At 41.8% G+C, this 26,827-nt stretch overlaps 2 protein-coding genes across 2 annotated transcripts in view; both read right to left on the bottom strand.

The window, feature by feature from the left end:
* Positions 1–8,393, bottom strand: part of LOC134571266 (carboxypeptidase O-like) — a 54,989-nt gene extending 46,596 nt beyond the window's left edge. Inside the window, exons 1-2 of the mRNA XM_063429437.1 lie at positions 8,317–8,393; positions 1,324–1,399 (exon numbers count right to left, since the gene is read on the bottom strand). Coding sequence (XP_063285507.1) covers positions 1,324–1,399; positions 8,317–8,393 — 153 coding nt within the window. The remainder of the gene's footprint in view (positions 1–1,323; positions 1,400–8,316) is intronic.
* Positions 1–26,827, bottom strand: part of LOC134570823 (carboxypeptidase O-like) — a 467,541-nt gene that overhangs the window by 348,894 nt on the left and 91,820 nt on the right. The gene's annotated exons all lie outside the window — the stretch shown is intronic.

Raw genomic sequence — 26,827 nt, 5'->3', positions numbered from 1 at the left:
GCGGAAGAATTGGATAAGTGCCTGATCCCATCAAGTAGGGAATGGTGGACCTTGCAGCCCAGGGCAAGCAACAGGACACAAAATGGAGGAATTGGCTGAAGTAGTGAGCACACAAAACACAGATTTACAAGACCTCAAAGATCAGCTTCACCTTCTAGAGGAAAGTAATGAAGACCTCAGCAATAGGACATGCCTGAATAACATCAGAGTAAGAGGCCTACCTAAATCGGTGTCCACGGACCTCCTACCGGACACGCTCACCACTGTGTTCCAGTACCTTCTGCCCGAGGCAACTGCAGCAGACCTCTTAATGGACTGCACTCATGTGCCCTGCAGGCCACTTGCACCAACCTCACCACCCAGAAGAATTTAATAGTGCAAATGCACTTTTACGTCACATCAAAGACCACCTGATGCGAGCTGCCAGGAATGCCCCCATAGAAATAGATGGGGCTCAAATCTAGCTATATATAGATCTGGCACCAACCACACTACGGAGACAAAAATAATTATGCCCACTAACACAATATCTCACTCACCATGGCCTCAAATACGGGTAGGGGCACCCCTTTAAGCTCATAGTCCACAAGGATAACAAGTTCTTTACCATCTTGCAACCTGCAGAAGCCATGGAACTACTGGATAGACTTGGCCTACCACAAGCAACCTTACCCATGCAAAAACAAATTAATTAGTAAGTTGTTAATTTGCTTGGAAAATAAATCAGGCATTAATAATCAATCTGCCTCTGGTGAAAGCAATCAGTTCATATTCAGATTGGAATAAAATGTTAGGACAATTTTATAAAAAAAAGGTCCATATATTGCAATGCTAGATATTTTCTTCTTTCACAGACGAATTTATAGTTCTCGATTACGTTGATTTATGAGGAAGGAAACTACTTATAAGATAAGTATAGAGTTTCAGGTACTCATTCAATCTAAAACAATTTACTGTAACTTTACACCAAACCTATCGAGGTCTCTCACTCTCTCACACATTTGGCATGGTCACTAGGCATTTACCCTGTAAATTTCCAAGCGCAAATGAATATAATGGTGTGCCAATATCAGTAAGACTCACATCTCTCTGTATATACCCGTGTTAATAAATATCATGATCTTCTGATGTCAACCTCAACATAGAATCTAAGTTCCCTAACCCAGTAAATATTTCAGTAGCAGTTAGGGGACAAGGAAGTTTAATTTCTCTGGATGAATAGTTAGTTACACTATAAAACCTTTTCTGCACCATGCTCAAAACTTGGATTTAACTCACTACTTGTATTCAATAACATTGTAAAGATTTTTGCTGCTTACTCACGTGTAACTGATTGCAGATGTCTTGAAGAAACTCCACATGATTGGAAGTTTGAGGAGTAATTTTTAAAACTTGATCTCTGAAAGCAAAACAAAGGTCACTATACCCCTTTCATGTAATAATGAACAGAGATGTGATTTTCTAAGTACATTTAATGATGCTAATGACAACAAAGATAACTGCTATATAGAGTAGTTATTGATCGGTTACTTTAGGTTGACGGTTAAAGGGAAACTCCAAACATCACAACATATTCTTTTTTTTATATATCTTTGGAGACTTTCTGTTTGTCTTTCTTTTACTTTCGTTTTTTATTTACTCTGTGTACTGCTCCAGCATCTGGACACCAGCATTGGGACATACCTATCACCCTTGGGCAAGACGCAATAGCATGGGAAAGCTAACGAAGGGGAAAACTTCCAACATACACTCCATACCATTCTACCAGGGTTATCTTTGCTCTTTTTGTATTTACTTAAACACATCTTGATTCACAAACCATACACACAACATATTCTTATGATGCACGAAGGCCCCCCTGCTTAATTCTGCATTGATTGTTTACAAATGTTCTGCCACAGCTACTGTAAAAGCTACATTACTCATGCACCAGTCTACCTTGATGGTATTTCAGACGGTAGGACACCAGCGTTGTATCTACTATGCATTGTTCCATTTTTGCTGTTTTTTTATTTTACGGTTTTACTTGTGGTTTCTCTGACCTCGTAGGTCTTGCTATTCATCTTATATTATGTTTATTTATTTATTGTGTCATTTTAGCTTTTTCAGCTTTGGGATATTTGTGTTATTTAAGGTGCCAAAAAGTTTGTGGTGAGAACAAAGTCAGGTTGCCACCTTTCTTTAAAAACAGATATTGGCTATGCCAATTTGCAGGATTAAATATGTGTGACATCACAGGACATGATGTCACAAGATATTACACAACATCACAGGAAGTGACATATAAGAAGAAAAATATTTGCAAGGGTAAAATTTCATAAATCACTAAAACTACTTACAATGTTTTTACTATATCTGACTGTATATCTTATTTGTGCACACTGTTTCTGAGTGTCAGTATGCATTCTGTGTCTGAAACTGTGTGGAGTATGGTATGTATACTGTATGTAGCATAGTGTGTCATGTGTATACTATCTGAATGAGTGTGTGTATATACTGTGTGTTTGGCAGTGTGTATCAATGTGTGTCTGAGTGGGTGTATGTGTTTGTCATTGTGTGTATATAGCAAAATGTGTACTTGTTATGTACAGTAGAGGTGGATATCCAAGATCCATTTCTCTCAGGATCTCCTAGAAGTCCATACTGAAACAAATACTGGTCTTTGCATTGCTGGTATTTTTGCACTACAGGCTAGGGATGTGCATGAGCAAAAAATTTGGTTTGGTTCGGAAATTTGGTAAGTAAAAAAATGTGTTTGCTTCGGCAATTCGGACCAATGCCATTCGATTCGGTTCGGCACTTCGTAAAGCATCCGAATGTCCGAATTGCATGAAACGAATTGCACATGTCTATTGCACATCTATACGGCTCCCAGTGTCCGGACTGCCACCACAACCACTTACACATCTATAGGGCTCCCAGTGCCAGGAATTAGCTTATTGGTCAAGATTCCTGTCATTATTCACATAATTTTCCCTCCCTCACTTCAGAACTTCGGCAATTCGGATAATCAGCAATTTGGAACTTCGACAAAATTGGTTTGTGTGACAAACTCCCCTTTCCAAGTGAGTTTGCCACGAGTTCCTGGAGGAGCTTGCTGTCCAGCCTCCTGCCCACAGACTATATACCTTGTATAAGGTGATATAGAAGTCTCCATACGTGCAATTGGGATTATATGGTTTGCTTACCGAACAACCGCACGAACCAGAGACCACCCTGGAGCTTGTTAACACCTATTAACAACTTGGAACCTTTCTCACTGCAGTGTTCTAATCGTTCGTCTGGGTGGCCACAATTCCTATGGACAACAACGAGGTGGCGGCCATGAACGCAGGCAGCGGTGTTTGGGCATGGAACTAAAATCTGACACAGAACCTCCCGAACACTGCTGGACTTCCATCCTCACCTGAGTTCGGTTCTATACAACTTAGAAGGGGACGGTTCGATTAAATCATTCGCCTGGATGAGGGCAACAGGTTCCAGGGTAAGGCTATTGACTTTGTTCGGTAGTTTGATCGTTTTCCAACTACTGAACAAGAACGACCGCAAGCCCTGATTCTCTGGAACTGTTTTGGGCATGGGACCATGCCTGTGATCGGTCAAAAAAATTACTTCCAGGAAATTTCTGAACCCATGAACTGATCTGGGTGATTTTTGGATATGTTGGTAACCCAGATCAGGGCTATCAGGGGATTTAAATTTTGTGGGGTTTTATGTTTTTGTGGGGTACTTTTGGAATGTTTGAGAAAAGGTGTGTTTTTTCTGTGCTAGGAGATAATTAGATTAGATTAGTACAGTCCCTGATCCAATTATCTCCCAGGCACAGAGAAGGGATTATCTGATTTTGTATGGGAGTGTCCTGGACCTGAGAGCCAATGCAATTGTGAATTTGCTTTTACTGTGGTTTAGTCTCAGGTTTAGGGGGGAGTGCCTATAGGGCCAGTTGTGGCTGCCATTAAAGTATTTCAGCTTGCACTCCAAAACTGTGTGTCATCCTGTTATTGAAGGGAAGGAAGATTGAACCCATGTGTCTGCTGTTCCAGCTTACAGGGGATTCAAATGGAAAAGTCCTTGTAAGGACTAGAGCTCCCAGGACTGAGTGTTGTCCAATGCCTGGGGTGTCTAGAGCAAATTTCCCCATTCGGCTCCAGGATGGAGCGGTTCCAAGGTCCCAGTCAAGCCACGGCAACTGTGGGCAGAAGTTCTACGGTTTTGTCCCCTGTTCCAGCTAGGAAACGGTCCTTGGTGGAGGTACCCAGCCGGGGTACAGGGAGCTCCGTTACAGTTTGGTTCGGCACTTCCGAACTACCGAACTTCAGCACTTCGGAACTTCGGCACTTTGTAAGCATCCGAATTGCACAAAATTAATCTGAATGTACATGCAGAACGAATTGCACATGTCTAATACAGGCACTGGCCCATACAGTCTCAGATACCGGTCAGATGGCAACCCTAGACCAAACACACTTATACTCCTTAGTGCAAATTCCCAACACCATGTTTTTCTATCTGTGTTATTTAAAGTAGGCAATGGTTTGCCTATTTTCACAGAGGAATGCTTGATTTGGACTGAGAAACACTTTTAGTTGTATACATAATTAAAGGGTATCTGTTATTTCTCTGGAAAGTACTCCATTGAAAAAAACCTTGTAAAATCAACTATAACTTGTGTCAACCTTTTTCATTCACGAGATGCTTCATTTCTTTTAAAAGTTTTATCAAAGATTTAGCAATCCAGTTCATAGCAAACAAAGTCAGTACAAATATTGCAAATGAAGTGGAGAAATAGTAGAAGGCTGTTTCATTTTTCCTCTTCGCTCTATGCTTTGTCTATGCTAACAGCTCGTTGCAGAGAATTTAACTTATAAGAATGTAAAGGTGGAGACATCCAGTTGCATGACAAAGAAGTGTGTATTTCTACATTTATTATTCTTCATATCACAAATATTGTAATCATGTAATTTAATATGGCTATCCTCACCTTTTCTCCTTATGAATAAACAACCTTTTACTTGCACTCTATCACTATACACATGCTGCCTGGAGCCATGTAATCAAGAAAGTGACGTAATGTTTGTGTTCCGATGCACACAAGATGTTCCCCATTCATACCTAGCTTCCTGGTGCCTCATTCTCATTACATGTATACCGTCCTTCCTTTGCCTCCTTTTATATTGTAAGTCTTTGTTTCACTTCTGATGATGTGTACACACTTGTGACACCACAGCCTACTGTAACCAATCGCAACTAGTATAGTGTATACATATATTTGTTTTATTGCCTGGTAGTGGTTTTTGATTACCCAAGAGTGCGTTCCCTTGTTATTGATTTTCTGATATCTGACCATAGCTTGTTTGTCATTTCCAGTATTCTGTTATCCTAACCTTGGCTTGTATTCTCACTATTCCAATTCTCTGTTACTACATTTACTCCTAGTCCGCTTGCAACATATTCTCTGTTACCAGTGCCACCCAGGCCACTCTAAGGACCAGTATGCACGTCTGTCCTGTTTACGCCTGGGTTTGTTGATTAGGGTTAGATCAGTCCTGACATTAAGACAGGACAATGAACCCTTCAAACATAGGTCAGCCGATTGCTTCTTGCAAAGCACACATGCAAGAATGGACCACAGAATGGATCAATTTACCCAAGCTTTACAGACCATCCTCACTAGGACTGCCTGTCTCCAACCTAAGGACCACTTTCCTCAGGTGACTACCCAGTCCCGGAGACAGGACAGCTTAATACACCTCCATGTTTTGGAGGACATCCAACCTAGTTTAGGAGTGTTTTGAATCAGATTTGGGGGATCATTTAGATGATTTGAGCTGTGATAGGCTTTATAATTGATTTGTTGGAATCAAAAGCTTGGATCAATCCTATATGGGAGAGGAATTATCCCCTCAACCAATATGATGAAGAAGTGGGCTGATATTAAACATTAGTTACACAAAGCTATTCAAATCTGCTGCTGTGCTGTGACTGCACATATTCCCAAGAAAGTCTTGTAAAAGACAAAACTCACCTGTAAGAGTGCACTGATTGAGATTTCAAAGAATGGGAAGGCCTTTTTTGGGGCTTTTTTTTTTTGTGATTCAGGTCACTTACTTTTTAATTTTAGTAATAGTGTTGGGTTGTTATGGTTTTAAGTGTATGTTTTTTTTATTGTTCCTTTAGTATTATTAGGGAGAGCATATTTTATTTAGGATGACTTGGGAGCATGATGACCACTACCCGCTGGTAGTGAGTAAGATGGGCCCAACATTTTTACTGGGTGGACAATGGCAATGATATGGTTATCCAATATGTTATTAATAACCCTCAGTTAAAGTAGATGGGGAATGGACAAAGCATATCCACCACTTTTTTTTTTTTTTTTTTATAGCTCCCACCTACAACCCATTGGTGGGGCCTGGGGAAGGACAATGTCATGTCCTATATATTCTTTTTTAAGCCCCCACATAACATTCTTGACTGCGGTCCGGAGGGAGTTTAGCAAGTTTAACATGTTTTTTTAATAGAGCCCCCACCTGCTGGCCCATTATTTCTGACCCCACCTCCGATGCCCCCGGTAACAAGATCCACCACCTCTTTCCTCCCAGGTATTTTGCTAGCATCACAGCACCAATAGCTGCTCATTCCCCCACTTGCATCATTGAAGTTGGGGACATAAGGGAGGTACCTCCATTATACTAACTACAAATCATAAAACAAATTATGCAACTTGTAGACTGCCCATTTTGGAGTCACAGAATTCGGATGAATCACGATCACCCAAACTTCATATGAATTGCAATTTGAAACAGAATGCACAAATCTAACATGTATGCAACATTTGTGTTTAATGTATTCATTCATAATTAACAGAAAGATTGGTGTCGTAAAAGGTGTATAGATCTTATGGTATCCATTAAACTTGTAATATTCAAAGTCTGAAATGTTAGCAAAGAAGTAAAATTTGAAAACAAGGACAATTTGTGTCACTTATAGTGTTTGCCATAAAAAAATACTCAAATATTCTGCTTTTGTGCATTAGTAAGAAAACTGATAACATTAACAGCCCTAGAGCTTTATAAAAATGCCTTCAGTAATTAATAATAATGTTTGCATGGAGACATAATATGATTATACAGTAATTATATTAAACTAAAAGACACACTCCACTATTTAAATAAAATACTCACTGCTTAGTTGATATACCCTCAATGAACACATGCATGCACTTAATTATGCAGTTTTTTTTTATTGGGGTTATATCTAAAAACAGCTTGCAAAACCTGCAGTTGTCTTGTCTGTTGCCTTTACAAGCCCCCTCTCCTTCCCCAGCCTCGACTCTGCAAGACAGCTGCTCTATGCAATTTCCTGCCTCTTGAGTTAACTGAGCTAACAAACCAGGAAGTAAAAGACCGGTTGTCTGATTGACAGTCAGGGGGTGTAACAAAGTTATTTTTAAAAGCTCCAATTTCAATTCAAATTTGTACTTTTTGTAAAATTAAAAAAAGAGGACAAACTCTTCATACATAAAGCATTTTGTCAAGCTAAAGTGCATTAGAGGTACAGTGTATTGCTTTAACCCTAGACAGTTAATATTCCAATGAAATACTCACAAACAATCCACATTCTCCTTTCTGATTACTAGAATGCATGAATGATTTTTTTTTTTTTATATATCAAAACTGTTTGCTGCATAGAAGGAGGGGAGATGAACATCCCAGATCCATTTATTTGCAAAATAATGTTTGTTGTATTGATTGCATCATATTTGTCATTACTTCGCAATTGAAAATTAAATTAAATATATGTATATTACTTTGGTAACAAATATGTTACTATATAGAACTGATCTTGGTCATTAAAATATGTGTATATAACAAATATTAGGTGTTAAAGTGTGTACGTGTGTCTTTAGGTAAGGGAACATATAGATAATTTGATAAGCAATGTGCAATAAATCATAAGGTTCTAACTTAAAGCAGCATTTAGAGTGGATGTGCACTCTCACGCCTCTCTGTTTCTGTTTCTTTCTCTATCTGTCTGGAACGGACACTGATAAGTGATCCTCTGGATCAATATGGAGAAGAGGTGTAATAACTTTGAATAATATATGATTTTGCAACAAGCTGCTGATTTACATGATACTAATGTAATGAAAATTAGAGAACATTTGTGTTTCATTGTGTATGACTAGTATCCAACTAACATTCTGCCTTCACAAACTAAAATGTGTATGGATATGAACAAGAAATAACAATCGACTAACATTTAAATTAATAAATAATTGCTTGTAACAAAAATATGCATTGTATCACTACTTACCCATGATATTGGACTTTTACACTGGACCCCACCAAAGTTAGGATTGTAAGAATGCAAAAGCTGTATAGGTGTCCCATTATGGTATATTTAAAGTTGTTTTTAATAAATCTTGAGAAAAGATGTAGATGAATGTGCAAAAATTATATTTTATAGATTTAAAAACACTGAGCTATAAAGATAACATTATCTATGCCCATCCCATTTGTTCTGCATCTGCATCATAAAACACTCAGTGCTGGTGTAGCTTCCACCGCTAAAAGCTTGGCTCATGTTTCTCTGAATCCCAATAGGCCGGTTTGAGTTATTATTACCTGCAGATTGTTCTTGAAAATATATAAATGACATTGAAAGAGACTGGTGAGCAAGTAAATAATGAGTTATCAGAGTGCCTTGCTGATTTCTACATTGATAATAAACATTAGTAACATATTACATGCTGACTGAGTGCCCAGATAAAGTTTATTACTGTTAATTATCTGAAAACAGTTTGTAAAGGATAATAAATAAGAACAATTTTAAAAAGATTATTCATTATACAAAATATGCACTAAATATGCACCACTTAGTGATTATGGTACTACTACAATGACACGGCACCCACCCGCACCCATTGTAAGAAGTCAAACTATTTTTGAACTGATTGGCTTTTTATCTGGCTTAAAGGGACACTCCAGGCACCCAGACCACTTCTGCTCATTGGAGTGGTCTGGGTGCCAACTCCCACTACCCTTAACCCTGCAAGTGTAACTATTGCAGTTTTTTTTTAAACTGCAATAATTACCTTGCAGGGTTAAGTCCTCCCCTAGTGGCTGTCTATTAGACAGCCACTAGAGGGAACTTCCTGCTTCATAGCACAGGTTTTCTGTGCTAGAGCGTCGCTGGACATCCTCACGCTGTGTGAGGACCTCCAGCGTCGCTCTATTCCCCATAGGGAAGCATTGAAATTCATTTTCAATGCTTTCCTATGGGGTGCGCTAATGCGGAGGAGGAGCGGCGGGGGAGGAGGAAGCAGCGACGTGGGACCTGTCGCTGCCTCTGGTAAGTCACTGAAGGGGATTTTACCCCTTCAGCAACTGGGGATTGGGGGGTGGGAGGGAGAGGGACCCTCCAGTGCCAGGAAAACGGATCGTTTTCCTGGCACTGGAGTTTCCCTTTAAGCCTCTCCCTGTGTCCACTATCAACTACTCTAAATGTTCCTCTACAGGAACTCATATTAGCTATTCTGAGTTAAGCCCTTTAATGCACTTTTTGGCTTAATTAACACACCTCTGTCTCCCATTGGCGGTGGGGGCTTTAATAATATTAAACCGGGGGACCTGATGTCCCCACCTATTGGCAGAGGGTGGGGGCTCTAATAATAATATGCCAGGGTGCGACTTAATGTCCCCATTCCAGCCACCATCCATTAGCAGTGTACGGAGGCTCTAAATAATGATACAATGAGGGGCAAGTTTCAAGAGCTAACCAATCAAAGCTCTCTACTAAAGGATTCAAAGCATGGGAAAGCCTTTAGAAATTTTTCAGTGTTGCTCCGCAGTAATATGAATTTTTATTTTGCCTTTTTTGGGAATAAAGATAAGAAGATTTACAGAAAAGAAGACTTAAAATGGTGAGTATACTTTATTGTTTTACAGGCATTAGTTTTAATGGCCACACTCACTAATATTAGTGTGCGGTTATAAGTAGGGTTAATTTATTTTAATTAAGGGCTGGATGGAGAATTGGGGACCTCTAGCTACCTGGGTAGTGAACAATGGTAATTTTGGGTGGTGAACAATGCAATAACCACTGCCATTGTAAGATGATTTAAAACCCCCACCCACTCCCATAAGTGGGAGTTTGGAGTTGGGACTTTAGGTATGTTCCAGAATATTATTAATAGAGTCCCACCCAACACCTACCCTGGTGTACTAATGGTTCAACATTTAAGAGCTCCCACCCACTGGTCCCCTTTGGGTTGCAGGAAGGTGAACGGTGATCTGTCCACTTCCCATTATTTTAATTTAAAGTCCTCCACCCAATGAATAAAGGTGTGCGAATGGGATAGAGACTATGGCCCCTCATTATTTTACAGATCCCATTCCCAAGGGATGAGGCCTTTCTAGAGACTGGACAACCATCGCTTTTTCTAATTTTAAACATTTAGCAGATACGCCGGCCACCTGCCATAGTAATATGGAAGTCTTATTAACTATCATAGGGTTTTTATTTATCTTTTTATTTTTTAAATTTTTAATATGTTGGCTGGCTAGCAACAGGGCCAGGCTGGGAATGCAAAGCAGCCCTGAAAAAAAATGTATGCCAGCCCCATAAATATATACATACACATACAAACACTACCATGGCACAATCACTTATGGCATACATTTTTTCCATAGATTTTATATATATATATATATATAGAAAAAATGTACAATACCTTGCACTCAGGCTGCTGTAGTGTCCATATACCGGGTGCAATGCCTGGGCTGTAATCCATACATACAAAAAGAGATGGCTGCACTCACGGATTTTCCTTAAAACTTAGCTTTTATTCGGTTCCATAAAATAGATCAACGTTTCAGTCCAACATGAGGACTTTCATCAGGATCATATGAACATTGACAAACTTATCGCTTATATGTGAATGTAATAATTGAAAAAAAGTGGTTAACTCACCCCAGGTGCTGTGTGTGAAGAGGCCGGCGTCCTTCCCGGCAAAGTGCGCATGTGCCGTTATTTCCCCGCCCACTGGCGTGATGTCGTCACGCTCGTTAATGTGATAGCCATGGAAACGCAGTTATACAAAGAACGTTACCATGGCGTTGTGGGACACCCCCAGGTGCTATGAGTGAAGAGACCGGCGTCCTTCCCGGCAAAGTGCGCATGTGCCATTATTTCCCCGCCCACTAGCGTGACGTAGTCACGCACGTTAACGTAATCGCCATGGAAACCCGATTATACAAAAAACGTTGCCATGGCATAAAATAACGGCACATGCGCACTTTGCCGGGAAGGACGCCGGCCTCTTCACACACAGCACCTGGGGTGAGTTAACCACTTTTTTCAATTATTACATTCACATATAAGCGATAAGTTTGTCAATGTTCATATGATCCTGATGAAAGTCCTCATGTTGGACTGAAACGTTGATCTATTTTATGGAACCGAATAAAAGCTAAGTTTTAAGGAAAATCCGTGAGTGCAGCCATCTCTTTTTGTATGTATGGATTACAGCCCAGGCATTGCACCCGGTATATGGACACTACAGCAGCCTGAGTGCAAGGTATTGTAGATTTTTTCTAGATAAAGGAGTGTGGGCTTTTTTTCCACTCCAACCTATGCACCGGCCATTTATAATACACAGTACGGTTTTGCTAGTATTTGTTTTAGCATAACTGCAATATTGGCCATTAGTAGCCTTTCTTTGGATGCAATTTTTGTCTAAAAGTATTTTTTCATCATGGACGAATTTTTAGTGCAAGCAGGGGCATACTGCACTGAGGCAGAAACATTATATTTTTCTCAGGAGGATGCTGACACCATTCTGTGGCAACAATCAAGCTCTGAACTCCCACACAACTTGACAGTGAGAGATGTTTATTTCAAACTCCTACGCCTATATCGAAAACAAGTCGACTTGGATCTACATGGCATCTTTTTATCTGATTATTTTAAAGCTAAGAGAGTCCCAAGAGGGTTCAGAATACACAACATACCAACTATTGGAAGAGCAAAAGCTACAGTATGTAGAGATTGGACGCACGTCCTGAACAAAGCATCACTAGATCTAATGCTTATAATCATTAAAGATGTCAAAACGGATCTAAACGACACTAACCTTAAAATCACAGCATTGGAAACAGAACACGCACTGCTGTTGGCATCACCAGAAGGTATAAAGGCAACACAGAAACTTAAGGAGGAGATTTTGAAATACAAGACAGAGCTCATTCACTTCAAGAAACAAAAGTTTGAAAAAGTAACCCAGGACTATCTTGATCATAGGGTATATGGGTGGTTAACGGGCAGAACCAACCCACAGAAGCACAGAAGCCCAGGAGACCACGTAGGAGGATCCAACGACCAAAAATACCTACGATAGATATCACTTCGGGCGAATCAGCTTCAGATACCGATATGACCAATTCTACCCAAGCAAATAGGGCAACTTTTTTAGACAATGTGGGAGGAGGCGCAGTGACGAGGAGCCGAGACAGAGGAGGCGCAGAAACAAGACACGAAGAGGCCACAAGGGGAAACAGATATGCACAGGGAAAACCTCCACGCAGGAGATAATCCCTATATTTAACCTGTCACAAAGGCCACTAGGTGCAGCAGAAATAGACCTCCTGAGCAGGGGCCTATCGTTTGTACCGACATCAAGACCAGATCAATTCAAATGGAAAGTGGAGCTGCATAAATTTGGTAGAACATTGAGACTTAAAGAGCATTTTTCTAACTGTAACGATGAAGTAGTGTGTAATAATGGGAACACAAAGGGACCGTTTCGAGTCAAATCTACGTTTGACCCCATATCACATAAAGCATCCATCAAGTCATTTTTGACGGTTATGAATAAGGATGCCGTGAGGTATATGCAGCAAGATCACAGTAAAAGATACAACATTACTAGGTGTCAGGATCGGGTCAGGGATCCAACACGCAGAGTACAAAGAGTAGCTGATACGTATACCGGTCCTTAGAATGGCCGGACTTAACGTATAATTACGATAGAATGGTCAGAGACAAGCCGAGGTCGAGGGAACGAGAAGACAGGTAAGCGAGAGACAAGCCGGGTCAAGGATAACAGAAAGACAGGAGTGTAAATACCAAAGCCGGGTCGGAACCAATAAGACAAGAGAATAACAAAGCACTGTGTGACTAGGCGGACTAGAACCACGACAGGGCAATGAGTGAATGAGAGAGCCACTGTTAAGTATCCTGGCTAGGGAGAGAAGACACGCCTCCGGCGAGTCCTGATTCGTCTCCCGAGATTTGAGTGACAGGACGTTCCGGGTTGGCGTCATGACGTCTACCTCCGGTCCTCCTGTTATAAAAGGAAGTGACTCCCTCGCGGCCGACGTTAGCAAGACCGAGTGAACCGCGAGGGGCCGAGGAGAGATGCCGTCCGGACGGATAAACTTCTAAGTCTCTACCTCTCTCAGAGGTAGAGACCTCAGGTACCCTGACAGTACCCCCCCTCTCAGATACGCCCACCGGGCGGAAGGAGCCGGGGCGAGATGGAAAGCGGGAGTGAAATGCCCTGCGAAGGCGAGGAGCATGAACATCCTCTTGTGGTACCCAACTCCTCTCCTCAGGACCATATCCCTTCCAGTCAACTAAATATTGTACTCTCCCCCGGGAGACACGAGAATCAATAATGGAGTTAACCTCATACTCCTCCTGACCCTCCACCTGAACAGGGCGCGGAGGGGCGATTGTGGAGGAGAATCTGTTACAGATTAGAGGTTTCAGCAATGACACGTGAAAGGAGTTCGGGATGCGTAAAGTAGCTGGGAGAGCTAGACGATACGCCACTGGGTTAATTCGAGTCAAGATCCTGTAGGGACCAATATAACGAGGAGCGAATTTCATGGAAGGAACTTTAAGACGAATATTCCTAGTACTCAACCAAACTCTATCGCCTGGAACAAAATTCGGAGCCGCCCTTCTACGTTTGTCAGCATGTTTCTTAACCAGTACAGAATTGTGTAAAAGAATCTGTCGAGTCTGATCCCACAACTTCCTCAAATTGGCCACATGGACATCAACCGACGGCACTCCTTGGGAAGGAGAAACCGAGGGAAGAATAGATGGATGAAAGCCATAGTTCATGAAGAAGGGGCTTGAATGCGTAGAGTCACAAACGAGATTGTTGTGCGCAAACTCCGCCCAAGGAATCAAACCGACCCAATCGTCCTGGTGTTCGGAAACAAAACAACGTAAGTATTGCTCAATCTTCTGGTTGGTTCGTTCGGCAGCTCCGTTAGACTGAGGATGATAGGCGGACGAAAAATTCAATTTGATGCCTAATTGAGAACAGAACGACCTCCAAAAACGTGAAACAAATTGGGAGCCTCTATCAGAAGTGATCTCCGAGGGAATCCCATGCAAGCGAAAAATCTCTTTAGCAAAGATTTCCGCCAATTCAGGAGAAGTCGGGAGTTTAGGCAAAGGTACGAAATGTGCCATCTTGGTAAATCTATCGACTACGGTGAGGATAACCGTGTGTTTTTTAGAAACAGGCAAATCCACAATAAAGTCCATTGCCACACAGGACCAAGGTTTGTCAGGAATTTCCAGAGGTTGTAGAAGGCCACACGGAAGTGAATGCGGTAGTTTAGTTTTAGTACAGACCACACAAACTCCGATAAAATCCTTAATATCCCTCCGTAACGAAGGCCACCAGAAATCCTTGGAAATCAAAGAATACGTCTTGCGAACACCCGGATGACCAACCACCTTACTCTCGTGAAGACACTGTAAGAGCTCCAATTGGAGTTCAGGAGGAACGAAAAGTCTGGAAGCTGGAGTCAGTCTGGGTGCCAGATGCTGCAAGCTCCTTATCTGATCAAGTAGCGGAGAATGGACTTTGAGAGTAGTGTTAGCGATAATGTTACACTTGGGTACTATAGCGGACAAAACCGGCTCAGATACGGCAGCTGGTTCATATTGGCGAGATAAGGCATCGGCTTTAGAATTCTTAGAACCTGGCCTATATGTGAGTACGTAGTTGAAGTGAGTGAGAAATATGGACCAACGAGCCTGTCTAGATGATAGATGTTTAGCCTCTCCAATATAGGATAAGTTTTTATGATCTGTCAAAATAGTAACAGGATGCAAAGTACCCTCCAATAAATGTCTCCACTCCTTCAAGGCCATTATAACCGCTAGTAGTTCCCTGTCACCAATGCCATATCTGCTTTCAGTACCTGACAATTTTTTGGAAAAGTATCCACAAGGATGTAAAGGCTTATCTACACCCAACCTTTGGGACAGAACAGCACCTATACCAGTCTCAGAAGCGTCAACTTCGAGTAGGAAAGGTAGTGTAATATCAGGGTGAACTAAAATTGGTGCGGAAGCAAACAGCTCCTTGAGTGTCCTAAAAGCCAGAAGTGCTTCAGTAGACCAATTCTTAGTATCAGCCCCTTGTTTGGTCATATTGGTGATGGGAGCAATGATAGAGGAGTAACCCTTAATGAAACGTCTGTAGTAATTGGAGAAACCAATAAATCTCTGGATAGCCTTGAGACCCTTAGGTAAAGGCCAATCTAATATGGATTGGAGCTTCTCTGGATCCATTTCAAACCCCTCCCCAGAAATCACATAACCAAGAAAGGTAGTTTGGGATTGGTCAAAGCTGCATTTCTCTAGTTTGCAGTATAAGCCATGCTGAAGAAGTTTGTGTAAAACCCTTCTGACTTGTCCGTGGTGAGTTTCAATATCCCTGGAATGTATAAGTATATCATCAAGGTATACAATCACACAATCATCTTGAAACTCCCTAAGAACCTCATTAATAAGGTCCTGAAATACCGCCGGGGCATTGCAGAGACCAAAAGGCATTACAGTATACTCATAGTGCCCATAACGAGTATTGAATGCAGTTTTCCACTCGTCACCGTCGTGGATTCTCACCAAATTATAAGCACCTCTAAGGTCTAACTTAGTGAAAATTTTAGAACTTTTTAATCGATCAAAAAGCTCGGTGATCAAGGGGATCGGATATACATTTCTGATGGTTATCTTGTTAAGACCTCGGTAGTCAATGCAGGGTCTTAAAGAACCATCCTTCTTTTTAACAAAAAAAAATCCAGCCCCAGCAGGCGAGGAGGATCTTCTAATGAACCCCTTGTCTAGGTTTTCACGAATGTACTCCTCTAGAACTAAGTTTTCATTCGTAGACAAAGGGTATACATGACCCCTGGGGGGCATGGTACCAGAAAGTAAATTAATTTTGCAATCAAAAGGCCTATGTGGTGGCCTATGTGGTGGCGTTATTAAGTGGGTTGACACTACAAAGAGGTGACACTTTCTTTAAACAATTCTCTTGACAATCCTGACCCCACGAAACTATTTCCCCTGATTTCCAATCTATAACGGGGTTGTGTCTCTTAAGCCAGGAGTATCCCAGGACTATGGGAACAGAAGGAGATGAAATGAGTAGTAGGGATATTTCCTCCTTGTGTAGAATACCAGTAGTTAAGAAAAGAGGTGTGGTCTCCCGGAAAATCACAGGCTCAACTAAAGGTCTACCATCAATGGCTTCAACAGCCAAGGGTGTCTTCCTTAACTGGGATGGGATAGTGTGTTTGGTGAGAAACTTTTGGTCGATAAAACTCTCAGCAGCGCCGGAGTCTATCAATGCCATAGTCTCTAAAGTTCCCTTCTCCCAAGTTAAAGAGACCGGTAATAGGAGTCTATGTTCCTTGTAGTTATGAGTAGAGGACAAAATCGAAACACGCAAGGTCTGTCCTCTAGAGAAACTTAGGTGCGAGCGTTTCCCGGACGACTGGGACAGCTCAAACGTACATGACCTCTGGCCCCACAATACATACACAGTCCCTCCCTTCTCCTGTACTGTCTCTCCTCCTCTGAGAGACGAGTAAGGCCTAACTGCATAGGTTCTGAAACCTGTGGATTTTTGGTTTCAGAAATTGGAAATGATGGTGCTAGTCTAAAGGAAGATTTACCGGTTCTATCTCGAGTATTCTGTCTCTCCCTTAGACGTTCGTCAATACGAGAGATAAAGGAAATTAAGTCCTCCAGACTCTCGGGAAGCTCTCTTGTTGCTACCTCATCAAGTATTACATCAGATAATCCATTTAAGAATACGTCTATATAGGCCTGTTCATTCCATTTTATCTCTGCCGCCAAAGACCTGAACTCTAGTGCGTAATCCACAAGTGTTTGGTTGTCTTGTCTAAGGCGCAACAGTAATCTGGCTGCATTGACTCTCCTGCCAGGAGGATCAAAAGTTCTTTTAAAAGCAGCTACAAAGGCATTATAGTTATAGACTAATGGATTATCATTCTCCCACAACGGATTAGCCCATCTCAGAGCTTTCTCAATGAGTAAGGTAATAATAAATCCCACTTTTGCCCTATCCGTAGGGTATGAACGAGGCTGTAACTCGAAATGAATACTGATCTGGTTCAAAAAGCCACGACACCTCTCAGGAGAACCAGCATAACGTACAGGTGGGGTAACTCGGGAAGAAGCACCTACAGTAGCTACCTCTAGTCCTGAACCCACAGAAGAAGCAGACATATTACGCATCTCCTCAGGTGGATTAATAGGACGAGACAGCAGCGCCTGTAGTGCTAGAGCCATCTGATCCATCCTATGATCCATGGCGTCAAACCTAGGATCAGGAGAACCAAGCTGACAATTTGTACCTGCAGGATCCATGGCCCTGTCGTAATGTCAGGATCGGGTCAGGGATCCAACACGCAGAGTACAAAGAGTAGCTGATACGTATACCGGTCCTTAGAATGGCCGGACTTAACGTATAACTACGATAGAATAGTCAGAGACAAGCCGAGGTCGAGGGAACGAGAAGACAGGTAAGCGAGAGACAAGCCGGGTCAAGGATAACAGAAAGACAGGAGTGTAAATACCAAAGCCGGGTCGGAACCAATAAGACAAGAGAATAACAAAGCACTGTGTGACTAGGCGGACTAGAACCACGACAGGGCAATGAGTGAATGAGAGAGCCACTGTTAAGTATCCTGGCTAGGGAGAGAAGACACGCCTCCGGCGAGTCCTGATTCGTCTCCCGAGATTTGAGTGACAGGACGTTCCGGGTTGGCGTCATGACGTCTACCTCCGGTCCTCCTGTTATAAAAGGAAGTGACTCCCTCGCGGCCGACGTTAGCAAGACCGAGTGAACCGCGAGGGGCCGAGGAGAGATGCCGTCCGGACGGATAAACTTCTAAGTCTCTACCTCTCTCAGAGGTAGAGACCTCAGGTACCCTGACACTAGGCAGCAAAGGAAGATCATTACAGATTTGGCAGAAGATCCTACGATCATAATACGGTCAGCGGACAAAGGTGGCGGAATTGTGATAATGGATTACATCCAGTATGCCACAGAGCTGAAAACGCAGTTAATGGATCGAAACACCTATATGCCACTGAATGGAGACCCCACAAGGAGCATCCAGAATAAAATTGATGAAGTCCTAACTATGGGATTAACAGCTGGCTACATAGATTTAGAACTGCGCCAATACCTCACTAAACCTTATCCAAGAACACCTATCATCTATACTATTCCCAAAATACACAAACATCCTACTCAACCACCAGGACGCCCCATAGTCTCGGCTATAGGAGGCGTTCTAGAGCCTATAGCCAAGTGGTTAGACCATCTATTTCAAGGTCCGGTTAAGCAATTACACACTTGCATTAAGGACACTCCAACGCTGATCTCCAACATCAGGGGAATACAATATGGAGAACACAAACCCATCCTCATAACCATGGATGTACAGAGCCTCTACACAATTATCCCCCATGAGGAGGGTGTGGAAGCAATGAGGCAAGTATTGACGAGATCGACGGCATACCATGGCCCGCCGATAGAATTCGTGTTGGAACTCCTGACATTGATTCTACAAAATAATTACTTCAGATTTGAAGATACCTGGTACCTCCAAGTGGCAGGCACATCCATGGGGTCAGCAATGGCGCCCATGTACGCCAATGCCTACATGTTCATTTATGAGGAAAGCCAAATACTGGAACGGTACAAGAACCATATTGGATCATACTACAGATTCATCGATGACGTGCTCATCGTATGGAATGGATCGGAGGGGCAAGCACAGGAGATGGTGCAACAACTTAATCTAATACCACTACCAGTTAGGTTTACGGCGGACATCAGTGCGGACCAAGTCCATTACCTGGACCTTCAGATAGAAGTAGGCTCAACCAGTCTCCAATACTCATTATATACCAAACCGACAGACAGAAACACTATGCTTCACTACCAAAGTGCACACCCCAAGTCACTCAAAGACTCGCTACCGAAAGCACAATTTTTGAGGGTTATTAGAAACAATTCGGATGTTGGCGTTATGGAAAACCAGATCATGGAAATGAAGACGAGATTCTTACAAAGAGGCTATGATAGCCGAAACCTCGAGAAAGCGCTCCAAGAAGCACGCAGTGCACGCGCTCACGAAGGCAAGAAACAGTCTCCGAAACTGGTATTTCCTATGTTATACCAACCAGCATCACCTCAAGTTGCAGCTTCAGTGAAAAAGAACTGGAAGATTCTAACAAGTGATGAAACTCTACCGAAAATATTTAGCACAACACCAGTAGTTTGCTATAAGAGGAATACTAATTTAAAGGACCTCTTAGTCCGTACGGACCCTATAGCCAGCTATCAAAAGACCATCAAAACACAGATCAGGGGATCAGTTAGATGCCTGGGATGCGTCACATGTAGCCACATGATTCCGGCGAAAACATTTAATAACCCGCACAACAACAGAATCTACCCTATCAAGTTCACCATAACGTGCAAGACCACACATGTGATATATAAACTGAGCTGTCCATGTGGTCTCTGTTATATAGGGAAAACTGAAACGGCTATATGTGAGCGCATCAGAGGGCACAGGTCCAGTATTCGGTTGGCTTACAGGGACGGCTTCTCGGATAAACCAGTAGCTCATCACTTTTTAGAACTGAAACACACTTTGGCTACGCTAAAATTCGTAGCGATAGACCATATTCCGTTGTCCAGAAGAGGAGGTGACCGAGGGAGAATGCTTCTTAATAAGGAAGCATTTTGGATACACGAATTGAATACGATCTCCCCAAAAGGCCTCAACGAATCTTTATCTTTACATTCGTTTTTGTGAAAGTGTGACCCCTGCGGACATTATATTATATAATATATCATATAGTATATATTATAATTTTCATGAGATTTGATATAATTTCCAATTGTTTTAGTGTATAGATTTTATAGAGTAAGTCATTACCATTGAGTTGCAGGCTTGTATTAAACATTAATTAAGATGGAATTTAATTGGTTAAGATTAGGACATGATATATCCTCACAAATATCCATTATAGTGGATATAATAGTACATACCCTACACCATGATTGGAAGTAGTGGGATATGTGTAATAATAGAGATATAATAATTTGTAAGTTCTAAAGCCAGCCACATGGTATATGTACATTTATATTTATATTTATATTTATATCTATTTTTAATATTGAGCAACTAGCATGCATATATAGAGAATGTTGGAATGTTTTGCACATATGCCACTTTATATTGTAATTTAAATTGTTGTTTGCTATGGCACCTCACGATATGTAAATATCTATATAATCAGCACTTGTCACTTTATCAGGCACTTTAATAGCATCTGGTAATGATTGCCTTAAGTTTGATTCACTATATAACAACAATAGATGATATTTATAGCACTGACTTCATATAGACTATACACAATTGGTATCTACTTCATCTTTATAGTTCACTCTGCACTAATTCAGCACTTTCAATGCATGACGATATCGACCATTTTTGAGTATCTATCAATCACCGTATACACAGGGTGATCGTGGTGTGTCCCACAATGCCATGGCAACGTTTTTTGTATAATCGGGTTTCCATGGCGATTACGTTAACGTGCGTGACTACGTCACGCTAGTGGGCGGGGAAATAATGGCACATGCGCACTTTGCAAGCACAGGAGATGGTGCAACAACTTAATCTAATACCACTACCAGTTAGGTTTACGGCGGACATCAGTGCGGACCAAGTCCATTACCTGGACCTTCAGATAGAAGTAGGCTCAACCAGTCTCCAATACTCATTATATACCAAACCGACAGACAGAAACACTATGCTTCACTACCAAAGTGCACACCCCAAGTCACTCAAAGACTCGCTACCGAAAGCACAATTTTTGAGGGTTATTAGAAACAATTCGGATGTTGGCGTTATGGAAAACCAGATCATGGAAATGAAGACGAGATTCTTACAAAGAGGCTATGATAGCCGAAACCTCGAGAAAGCGCTCCAAGAAGCACGCAGTGCACGCGCTCACGAAGGCAAGAAACAGTCTCCGAAACTGGTATTTCCTATGTTATACCAACCAGCATCACCTCAAGTTGCAGCTTCAGTGAAAAAGAACTGGAAGATTCTAACAAGTGATGAAACTCTACCGAAAATATTTAGCACAACACCAGTAGTTTGCTATAAGAGGAATACTAATTTAAAGGACCTCTTAGTCCGTACGGACCCTATAGCCAGCTATCAAAAGACCATCAAAACACAGATCAGGGGATCAGTTAGATGCCTGGGATGCGTCACATGTAGCCACATGATTCCGGCGAAAACATTTAATAACCCGCACAACAACAGAATCTACCCTATCAAGTTCACCATAACGTGCAAGACCACACATGTGATATATAAACTGAGCTGTCCATGTGGTCTCTGTTATATAGGGAAAACTGAAACGGCTATATGTGAGCGCATCAGAGGGCACAGGTCCAGTATTCGGTTGGCTTACAGGGACGGCTTCTCGGATAAACCAGTAGCTCATCACTTTTTAGAACTGAAACACACTTTGGCTACGCTAAAATTCGTAGCGATAGACCATATTCCGTTGTCCAGAAGAGGAGGTGACCGAGGGAGAATGCTTCTTAATAAGGAAGCATTTTGGATACACGAATTGAATACGGTCTCCCCAAAAGGCCTCAACGAATCTTTATCTTTACATTCGTTTTTGTGAAAGTGTGACCCCTGCGGACATTATATTATATAATATATCATATAGTATATATTATAATTTTCATGAGATTTGATATAATTTCCAATTGTTTTAGTGTATAGATTTTATAGAGTAAGTCATTACCATTGAGTTGCAGGCTTGTATTAAACATTAATTAAGATGGAATTTAATTGGTTAAGATTAGGACATGATATATCCTCACAAATATCCATTATAGTGGATATAATAGTACATACCCTACACCATGATTGGAAGTAGTGGGATATGTGTAATAATAGAGATATAATAATTTGTAAGTTCTAAAGCCAGCCACATGGTATATGTACATTTATATTTATATTTATATTTATATCTATTTTTAATATTGAGCAACTAGCATGCATATATAGAGAATGTTGGAATGTTTTGCACATATGCCACTTTATATTGTAATTTAAATTGTTGTTTGCTATGGCACCTCACGATATGTAAATATCTATATAATCAGCACTTGTCACTTTATCAGGCACTTTAATAGCATCTGGTAATGATTGCCTTAAGTTTGATTCACTATATAACAACAATAGATGATATTTATAGCACGGACTTCATATAGACTATACACAATTGGTATCTACTTCATCTTTATAGTTCACTCTGCACTAATTCAGCACTTTCAATGCATGACGATATCGACCATTTTTGAGTATCTATCAATCACCGTATACACAGGGTGATCGTGGTGTGTCCCACAATGCCATGGCAACGTTTTTTGTATAATCGGGTTTCCATGGCGATTACGTTAACGTGCGTGACTACGTCACGCTAGTGGGCGGGGAAATAATGGCACATGCGCACTTTGCCGGGAAGGACGCCGGTCTCTTCACTCATAGCACCTGGGGGTGTCCCACAATGCCATGGTAACGTTCTTTGTATAACTGCGTTTCCATGGCTATCACATTAACTAGCGTGACGATGTCACGCCAGTGGGCGGGGAAATAACGGCACATGCGCACTTTGCCGGGAAGGACGCCGGCCTCTTCACACACAGCACCTGGGGTGAGTTAACCACTTTTTTCAATTATTACATTCACATATAAGCGATAAGTTCAATGTTCATATGATCCTGATGAAAGTCCTCATGTTGGACTGAAACGTTGATCTATTTTATGGAACCGAATAAAAGCTAAGTTTTAAGGAAAATCCGTGAGTGCAGCCATCTCTTTTTGTATATATATATATATATATATATATATATATATATTACATAAAATGTATATTTATGAATTGGAATTACTCAATCTGGGGTAGCAAGACGTAGCCATATTTTAAATGGTATAAAGGGATATTTAACATTCTCACTAAATGATATATAAATATATACTTTTATTATTGGTATGTTCCTTTTTTAATTATACATATTAGTAAAAATAAGCATACTCACATGCAGGCACAGACAATCTCATTGACACAAGCACACACGTTCACTGGTACACAGGCTCACAGACAGGCAATCTCACTGACACACACAAGATCATTGACAAACACAGACAAGCTTACAGGTACACACAAACTTAGTACAGACAAACTCTCTGACACATACACACAAGCTTACTGCAGACAAACTCACGGGTATACACAAAGATGCTTACTACAAATAAACTCGCTGACACACACATGCTCACTGCAGACAAGCTCACTGACACACACATGCTCATTACAAGCTCACTGACATCAACATGCTTACTACAGACAAGCTCACTGACCAATGCATACATGCTCATTACAGACATGCTCACTGACCAACACATACATGCTTGCTACAGACATGTTCACTGACACACACATACATGCTTATTACAGACATGCTTACTGACACACATACATGCTTACTATAGATATGCTCACTGACAGACACACATGCTCACTACAGACATGATCACTACCCAACACATACATGTTCATTACAGACATGCTCACTGACCAACACATACATGCTTGCTACAGACATGCTCACTGACACACATACATGCTTACTACAGACATGCTCACTGACAAACACATACATGCTTACTACAGACGTGCTCACTGACACACACATGCATGCTCACTACAGACGTGCTTACTGACACACATACATGCTTAGTACAGACATGCTCACTGACACACACACACATGCTTACTACAGACCTGCTCACTGACACACACACTCACTGACACACACATAAATGCTCACTACAGACATGCTCACTGACACACACATACATGTTCACTACAGACATTCTCACTTACACACACATACATGCTCACTACAGGTTTGCTCACTGACACACATACATGCTTAAAACAGACATGCACACTGACACACTACAGACGTGCTGACTGACACAAACATACATGCTTACTACAGACATGCTTACTGACACACATACATGCTTACTACAGATGTGCTCATTGACACACACATACATGCTCACTACAGACATGCTCACTGACACACATACATGCTTACTATAGATATGCTCACTGACACACATACATGCTCACTACAGACATGCTCACTGACACACACATACATGCTTACTGCCAACAAGCTCACTAAAACACACATGCTCACAACAGCAGGCACACATACACACACACAAAAGATCACTCACTAGCTACAGTATATTGGAAGCCTACCTGGCACTGCAGGCTGCTGCTGTGGAAGCCCTGGGAGGTGGGGACTCCATTCCCTGGCCTCTTCCTGCCCTGAGGTCACCAGCTTGTGATCAGGGGTGGAGCTTGTTGCCATGGGCGGCGCTTGAGACGGTGGACAGAGCTTGAGTTCAGAAAGTTCCCTTCCTGCATAGAGCTCTCCAGTCTCTCCCCGGCCCCAAGTGCTGCGGCCCACCAGGAAATTTCCCATTATCCCGGTGGACCAGTCCGGCCCTGGCTAGCAATCGCTGGCCAGCCACCACATAATTAAAGGGACACTCCAGGCACCCAGACCACTTCTGCCCATTGGAGTGGTCTGGGTGCCAACTCCCACTACTCTTAACCCTGCAAGTGTAATTATTGCAGTTTTTTATAACCTGCAATAATTACCTTGCAGGGTTAACTCCACCTCTAGTGGCTGTCTAGAAGACAGCCCCTAGAGGGCACTTCCTGCTTCATAGCACAGAAAACCTGTGCTAGAGCGTTGCTGGACGTCCTCACGCTGTGTGAGGACCTCCAGTGTTGCTCAATTCCCCATAGGAAAGCATTGAAAAGCATTTTTAATGCTTTCCTATGGGGAGCTCTAATGCGCATGCGCGGCATTGCCGCGCATGCGCATTAGGTCTCCCTGGCCGGTGGGCGGGATTAGTCTCGCCCACCAGAAGTCGTAATACAGAGGAGGAGCGGCGGCGGAGGAAGAAGCAGCGACGTGGGACATGTCGCTGCCTCTGGTAAGTATCTGAAGGGGTTCTCACCCCTTTAGCAACCGGGGATTGTTTTCCTGGCACTGGAGTTTCCCTTTAACTCTTGCATTGCATAGCATTTTAAACTATTTGTCTACTGGCAGCAAACTGCCATTGACAAATAGTACTTGAAATTGTCATTCACGTGCAAAAATCAAGTGATCAGTAATTTATTATTATTGGTTAAAATTGTTACTTTGTGAATCTTTTGAATCCTAATTTTTGAACTGGGTTCAGATGTGAAAGCTCTGATTTTAACCTGGATACCGATTGCTGCAGATTTGTTTCATCAAATTCTGACCACATTTGGCTTTAATAAATATGAAAATTGGCAGTCATTTCCACTCAGTCATTTTTGCTGGGTTTTATGCATCCAGACAAATGCTACTTTGTATTATTATTGATTTTTGGACAGATCATTGTTTATGACATGTACCTTAAATATGTATAATACCTCTAAAAAAAATGAAAAGTGAAAATTTTGACAACAGTTGTCCTTAACATTACCTATAAAATAGCCTTCTTTGGGCTTGTTAGTAAAGTTGGAAATATTGTCTCTATTAACAACAGCTGATAGCTTGTAGCGGCTACACACTACCACGATTACAACATTTTAGTTATATTTTCATAGCCTATCGCTGAGAAGAAAGGGACACAGTAGGCAACCAGAGCACTTCAGCTAATGGAAGTAGTGTGGGTGCTGTGATCCTTTTGCACTTAGTGCTGCAATGTAAAACTTTGCAGTTCCAGAGAACAGCCACTAGAGGGCTTCCGGAATCCAAACACGGAATCCCCACGGACCTCCAGTGTTAGATTTTCCCCATGGGAAAGCATTGAATAATGCTTTCCTATGGGGAGGTCTAATGCGTGCGCGGCCATTGCATTAGGTCTCACCCTTCGGCTGACGTTGGCAGTGGAGGAGTGTGGGCAGAGCCTGACCCAGTGCCAAGGGATGGCACTGGGTTCAGGTAAGTGGCTGAAGGGCTTTTAACCCATTCAGCCCCGAGGGGGGGGGCACTCCAAGAGCCTATAGTGCCAGGAAAACGGGCACTATAGGATCCCTTTAAGAATGTCTGGCCTTTTGTTTCAATTGGATGTATACAGTATTAGCCATCATAAACCTCTTTACACTTCGCCAGAGGTTGGTGTTCATTTTTTGGGCTTAGTGACAGCTGGTAATGAGTAGTGACGGAACTGGAAGCCAGTCAGAAACTAGTTGCTAAATAGTGTTTATCGACTTCCACAATGACACTGTAACTATTTGTCATTACAGTTAAAATTTTGCAGTCAGTGATCAGCCGCTGCAACAAGTAGCTGCTAACCACTAAAAA

This window comes from Pelobates fuscus, chromosome 8, assembly GCF_036172605.1.
Source record: "Pelobates fuscus isolate aPelFus1 chromosome 8, aPelFus1.pri, whole genome shotgun sequence".
Taxonomy (NCBI): Eukaryota; Metazoa; Chordata; class Amphibia; order Anura; family Pelobatidae; genus Pelobates; species Pelobates fuscus.
This window is presented reverse-complemented; position numbering and strand designations above follow the sequence as displayed.